The sequence below is a fragment of the Ictidomys tridecemlineatus genome, chromosome 4 (assembly GCF_052094955.1).
Source record: "Ictidomys tridecemlineatus isolate mIctTri1 chromosome 4, mIctTri1.hap1, whole genome shotgun sequence".
In the NCBI taxonomy this organism is placed as follows: domain Eukaryota; kingdom Metazoa; phylum Chordata; class Mammalia; order Rodentia; family Sciuridae; genus Ictidomys; species Ictidomys tridecemlineatus.
In genome coordinates this window covers 6663495-6670348 of record NC_135480.1, presented here as the reverse complement: position 1 = coordinate 6670348, position 6854 = coordinate 6663495, and the positions used below count along the sequence as shown (strand labels likewise).

General features: G+C 61.3%; 1 protein-coding gene across 1 annotated transcript; it reads right to left on the bottom strand.

Annotated features, from left to right (window-relative positions):
* Positions 1-3585: 3585 nt before the first annotated feature.
* On the bottom strand, positions 3586-6168 carry Cd248 (CD248 molecule). Its single transcript, XM_005333556.4, has one exon. The coding sequence runs from the start codon at positions 6121-6123 to the stop codon at positions 3805-3807; it is 2319 nt and encodes a 772-aa protein (XP_005333613.2). The 5' UTR covers positions 6124-6168; the 3' UTR covers positions 3586-3804.
* Between the last annotated feature and the right edge of the window lie 686 nt (positions 6169-6854).

Here is a 6854-nt window from a genome sequence, read left to right as displayed (position 1 = left end):
CCTCTGCTTCCTAATCGGTCAACCAGGGCAGATGGCTTAGTACCTTCAGCTTCCACCTCTGTAAATTGTGAAAAGAATGACACTTACTAAGCATGGAGATCATTATGGATTTTAGGTGGATTAAGACACGTTAAACCCTTAGAATAGGACTGGGCATACTAAGTACTTCAAGTATATACGGTTATTTTCACTGTTCTTTGGCACCAAACCCTACTGCCATTTGTAGTGGGAAGAACTCCACTCCTCAAGCCTGAGGTTGTCCACAGATGGCTGTGGGCAAGGTTGGCATGCATGGGCCACCTAGTGCCTACAGCAGGGAGGAAAGGTGGTGCCCATCAGGAGCTTAGCAGATGACAGTCCCCATTCCACCCCTGTAGTACCCATTCTGTCCCTGTAATGCTCCTAGGACTGAACCTTTCTCCTGCCCTCCAGAGTCCCCTCTATAGTGAAGGAGTGACCCAGAGAAAATTTTCAGATATAAGGATGAGCACTGAAAGAAAGGTCTGAAGCACTGTTTGACATCAACGTCCCTAAAAACCACGACCTTCAACTTTCAAGCAAGGCTTCTGGCCCAAACCCACATAGCCAAACCAGCCCCCTAGGGAAAGTCCCCACTCTGTGGAGCGGTGGCTGGGGAGAAGGGAAACCCAGCTCTAGGAATGCTGGGTTCCCAGGTGAGAAGCGGTGCTTTCATTCCTAAGAACAGGATTCCTGGGAGAGGGTCACCCAGAGTCCCACCAGCCACTTTAAAGACTCTCAGTGCCATGTCAGCCCATGTGAAGACCCCTTGGGACGGACTTCTAAAAAGCACGAAAGGTGCCTATCCTGCCAGGGGAGGCGAGGGAGTCAGCAGATTTTTAAGTAACACTAACGTTTAACAAATCAAGCAGCTAATTACTGAGCAATTGGTATACTCTGGGAAAAAGGCCTGAGTAAGGCCTTTCCCAGTGGCTGTAAGTCCGCGGTGCCAAAGACAGGTGGCGCTAAAGACTCATTCACAGACATCCAGAGAATGGGAATCTGACGGATCCGATGAGCGTAGGAAGGAGAGGGCGCCAGGACCGAGTTTGGAGCATCCGGGTCAAATGTGAGGAGCTGGGACGACTAGCGGGTCTGGGCATACCCTGGAGGTGGGGAAGCCAGCCGCCCGAGTGGGCGGGGCTCGCCTCCCCAGAAGTGTGGGAGGAGTTGTGCCTTCGCTGGAAGCGTGGCTGGGAGAGTGGTTGGGCTTCGTTCTCTACCTGGACCGCATTTGTGCGCAGTTTGTGGAGAGTGGGCGGATATTTTTTAAATGTCTTTTTAGATGTTGATGGACCTTTATTTTTATTCTTTTGTTTATATTCGGTGCTGAGAATCGAACCCAGGGCCTCACACAGGCTAAGCAAGTGCTCTACCACCGAGACGCCACTCCAGCCCGGGAGTGCACGGATTTCAAGGGACTGTCGAAGGCGGGACTTGTGGGCATCTTCAGTGGGCGGGCCCAAGAGGAGGGGCTCTGTGTGGGTGAGCCCTCACCTGTGTGAAGTGTGGGAGCTGTGCGTGGCCCGAGTTCCTCCGCGGGATCCACGGGGTGAGGGGCGGGGCCTGTAGCCGGGGGCGGACCCTGCGGAAGAGTTGAAGGGGAACTTCGCACGTTTCCCTGGAGGGCGGGGTTTGCGTCGTCCCTCCTGGACAGAGTTAATGCCTCCGCTGCGGAGCCTCAGGTTCTGTGAAGGGCGGAGCTTGCAGTCGTGTTAGGGCAAATAGTTGCGAGAGAGTATGTAAAGTCTGGATAGAGTCGCACCTCCAGGAATCCAGGACTGGTAGCTCTGCCAGTCTGCCGACCAACCCGAGGAGGCGGGGCCCATGGTGTTGGTAGGCGGGACTGATAGGTCGGAGGGGCGGGGCAATAATTCTGTAGGAATCTCTGAGCTGGTAGGTGGACACGTCTTGAGGCCTTGGGGGCGGGGCTCTGGCCCGCTCCCTAGGGGGTCTCCAGACAGCAGGGGTGGGCGTGGCCCGTGGCTTCAAGGGGCGGGGCTGATAGCGCCGGGCTCCTGGGCGGCTCCTGGGTTGGGCGGGGCCTGAGAGCCAGCTCTGGGTCTGGGAGGAGCCAGGGCTCGGCGCTAGCGGGGGCTCTGCCCTGGGAGGCCGTCTGTTTAGGCCCGCACGCAGCTCCGCATCTGGTGCTCATTACCGGATGACAAAGAGCCGGCTCTGGGCCCCCTTCCCTATTCCCATCCCCCCCTCCAACTGCAGTACATTTAACTCCTTCTTGCCCTCGGGGCATTCTAGAACCCCTGCCCCGGGTCAGCTGAGGGAACTACAGTGAGCTACCGTCTGCGTCCCGGGAGATCTTGCCGTTCCCCAGTCTTCGCCCACACCTCCTTCCCAGACCCAGGCGTCTGAGCAGCCCTGCGACTCCCGGCCCCATACAGCAGACCTCCCTGGCGGCATCTGGGAGGTTAAAAGCTGGGCAGTATCTGGCGGGGGCGTCTGGTTTGAGTTAGGGGAACGTGAGAGCCGGCGACCAGGGGCGGTGCGTAGCCTTCCCTCCGCCCCCTCTACACCCCCCCTCCCCCGTTAGTCCACAGCTCCGGGCCCTCCTCTCCTGGTCGCCTGGGGCCCTGTCCCTGAGCCAGAGGGTGTCACAGTGCTCCAGGTAGAAAAGGGGCATTGGGCCACCCCTCTTCGCCTGCCCGGGTGGTGGTGGCGGCTTTGCCCCTTCTTAATTAGAGGCCCCAGAGACTGAAACTGAAAAATTACAGAGGCAGTGGGAACCGGCGCCACCCTGGCCCAGGTCCCGCCCCCTCCCCCCAAGGCTGTGAGCCCAGCAGGAGGGAGGTTACCCCACACGCTGTGATCTTTGACCTGCCTATACTCCAGTTCCTGGGACACCGCAGTCCTGATGAGCCTGCACCCTCGCTCAAGCTGGGCCCTGCTGAGTTTTTCAGACCCGGCACCACCCCCATTCCACAAGCGAGAAGAGCAAAGTGGGATCCCCAGGGGTCCCTCTTACTCCTGAGGCTGCTGGGGAGCTGATCTGGGACCTCTCTCTTGAGTTGGGCTCTCTTTCCATCATCTCAGCTTCCCCAGAGCAGGAGGGAAGAGCCTCCAAGAGCACCCACAACCCAAGGGCCTCAGCAGCCTTGGGTGTCCCTAAGTACCAGGCCCCAGTTTCTGGGCAGCCTGGGAAGAGGGAAGGAATGTTCAGAAGAAAGTTAGGAGAAACTCAGCCCCTAAATGCCCCCTTACTTTCCTGATTCACCAGCCCCAGAGTCTTCCCCTAAATCCCAGTTTGGCTGTAGTTCAACAGAAGCCGTAATCTCAGGACCCTCCCCCAGATTCAGTCCCACTTTCTTGGAGTTTTGGTAAATAAAGAGGAACAAATATAGAATTCTCTCCATGCCAAACCTCAGATTCCCAGGCTTGCTGTGTGACTATGGGCAAGTCTCTACCCTCTCTGGACTCCTCCTTCCTGAGAATTCCCCGAAGTACTCTCCCTTAAGAGGTCTTACCTTACCTAGACAAACCGAAGGAAGAGCCATTCCCTTTTTCCTGAGTCCTCCCAGACCCTCCCCTCAGGCATCAATGGGGGCCAAGAGCTTTGAGTGAGGTTGGCACCCCATTTATTGGAGAAGATCCCAGCACCCACCCCCTGAGGTCCTGAGGGCCTTGGTGTGTCCTCTGCCATGAGTGCTGAGCCCAGTGAGCAGGAAGCCTTCTGTCCAGCCGGATAGCCCCCCATGGGTCTCTGGTGCAGCCCCAGCCATGTGTCCAGCGCATGTCCCTTCCCCCTACCCTGCAGGGGACATCTGTGCCCCATCACACGCTGGTTCTGCAGGTCTGTACCCCTGTGAGGCTGTCTCTGGGGGGCATGGGTTCCGTTGGGCCTTTGCTCCCGGCATGGGTGACCCAGCGATAGCAGTCAGTAATACGCTTGTTGGGTGCATGGGGGCCACAGCGGGTGCAGTACACAATGCCCAGTGCAAGCAGGACAACCAAGAAGACGCATGTGGGCACAAGGAGTGCCACCAGCAGCCATCGGTCATCCCTCTGGCTTCGACCTGCCAGACCAGCCTCTGCCAAGGGTGTTGGGGCTGCTGTAGGTGCCACTGAGGGCAGCCATGGGGCCAACTTGGGACTGGAGCCCCCTTCCCTTGGGACTTGGGGGGCTTTGGAATGGGGATGTGTAGGGATGATAGGTGAGGTCTGGTTAGGAGGGGTTTGAGGAGGGAGGGGAGTGGAGAGAGCTGGGGATTGGGTGACAGCAGGCACAGGGACTTGATAGGCAGGGGTCACAGGGGACCTGGAGGTGGGGAGCAGAGAAGGCTGGACAGTAGGGATGATGGACAGCTGGGGAGCCTGGGTTCTAAGAACTAGAACATCTGGGGCCAGAGGGGATTGATGGGCACTGGGGGTGGTGTCAAGAGGGACAGGGTTAGATGGGATTCCAGGAAAATGAGTGGTGGTCTGGGTATCTGATACCTGGGTATTTGGAAACATGGGGGAGTGGTGGCCAGGGAACAGTTTGGGATATTTGGCTGAGAACATGGGAGGCTGATGGGCAGGGGGCTGTGCTGGGTAAGTGACAGAGTTAATTCGGGGCCGGTGGGCAGTGGGCAGATCTGGATAGTTGGTCTCAATCATGGGGAGCTGGTGGTCAGGGGGCACAGCAGGGCGTGTGGCAGGGACCAAGGGGGGCTGACGGGCAGGGCTCAGGGGTGGGTATGTGGCAGAGATAATAGGGGTCTGGCGGGCAGAAGGCAGTGTGGGGCGTGTAGCAGAAACTACCATGGGCCCAGTGGCAGAGAGCACGGAGGATTGGTAGGGAACCCTAGGGGCACTGAGTGGGGGTGGCCAGGTGGGCTCAGGGTAGGGTCTCCTGGGCTCTCGGTTCTCTGGGAAGCTGGGTCTATAGGCCAGGCCGAAATCTGGAGGCTGTGTAGGCTCCATCCACATGATCCCAGGCATCTCTGTCCAGCCACCATCGAAGACCTCCCAGGCCTCATCTTCATCCTCTTCCTCCCCATCATCCAGCAGTTCATCACCAAGGTCCTGGGAAGCCCTGGCGCCCATGGCCCCTGCGGGACTGCAGCTGATGCCATCCGCCTCAAGCTCATGACCCTCACTGCAATAGCACTCGAAGCCACCAACATAGTTGACACACATCTGCTGGCACACACCAGCGATCTGGCACTCATCCGTGTCCACACAGCGGTGGGGCTCATCCTCTGCTGGTCGGAAGCCCAGGCGACAGTGGCAGCTGTAGCCTTGTGGCCCACCAGGCTCACACTGTTGCTCACAAGGGGCTTGAGCGCAAGGGTCCTCACAACTGTGCCCATCTGCTGCCAGTCGGAAGCCCTCGGAGCAGCGGCAGGACACACGACCATCCTCCTCCTCCACACACTCGTGATCACAGCCCCCATTGTCTGGGCCACAGCCAGTCCCTGGGCAGAGGGGCCCAGTCTGGGACCAGCCCACACCACCCTCAGGCTGATTCACGCAGAGCAAAGAGGCTCCCCTGCCAGCCTGGCACTGCACGGCAGCCACAGAACCAAAGGGCAGCCACTCGAACTCGGTGGAGACCAGGTGAAAGGGGGTGGTGTAGACAGCTGGGCCGGCCTGGCCAGCTTCTTCTGGCAACGCCGGGCAGGCCCCCTCGAAGCCAAACTGGCATAGGTAGCCATCCACGGGCAGCGTGCACGAGCCTTCTTTCCAGCGATGCTCACCACTCGCCTCAAGGGCCACACAGCGCTGGGCCGGGCAGGGCCCTAACTGGGCAGCCTGGCCCCAGTTGGTGAAGGCCGTGTCCTGGTCTCCCGTGGTCCACGTGAAGCCGCGCAGCGGGCGCTGCTGCTGGCATTGCCGGGCCTGCCGCTGCAGCCCGATCCACAGCAGCTTGTTGGTGGGGCCAGCGCCCACGAGGCTGTCCACGCGCCGGGCCTCCTCGGGGGTCCGTGGCGTGGCCAGGTCGCCCCCCAGCTCCCGGCAGGCGCGCCAGGCCTCCAGGAAGGTGCGGCGTTTCGGGAAGAGCGCGTAGCAGCTGCCGGGACCGCAGGCGGCGCGGGGCTCGGCGTCCCAGGAGTCCTGGCCCAGCGCGGGCACCGCGGCCGCCCAGGCCAGCAGCAGGCGCAGCAGCATCGCGACGCCCCCCGACTGGCCCGGCCCGGGCTCGCGGCGGCTCTTGACAGGGGGAGGGGCCGGGGCCTGCGGCGGGCGGGCCGGGGGCGGGCCGGGGCGGGCCTCGTAAGGAGCGGGCTGGGGCGGCCGCCAGCTCCCGGCTCCCGCTCCCTCGGGGCCGGGGGAGCAGGAAGCAGTGGGGTGGGGGCTCCGGGTGGGGGCGGAGGACGGGGAGAGGCGCGTTAGCTGGCGCCCCGGGCCGCAGGGCGGGGAGTCCCGGGAGAGGGGAACGCCTGCCCGGAGGCAGCCCGACCCTCCGAGGTCCCCAGCGAACCCCAGACCGGGCTCAGGCCACGGGGTGAGGTCGCGTCCCAGACACTCGCAGGGACCCGAATCAGGACACACCAAGCTCCACACAGCCCCGAACGGTCTCACAGCCCCACCTGCCCCTCTCACGTCGCACATGCGCAGGCTCCTCTCCCCCTCCCCACGCGGGAGCAAGGGCGCGTGGGCACCCTGCGTGTGTGTCCCAGCCAAGCCCTGCACCTCGCCCGGGCCCACGCGGGCCTGTGGACCCCATCCCACACGCAGAGTCCGCCTGACGTGCTGCATCCCTTAGGTGCACCTTAGGTGTGGCATCCTACGTGGCCTAACCCATCAAGTCCCTGGAATTCCTGTGCAGGCTCTGACGGCGACCACCTCGATGACCCAGGCGCGGGAATCCTCAACCGCTCACGATTCACCAGCCCCTT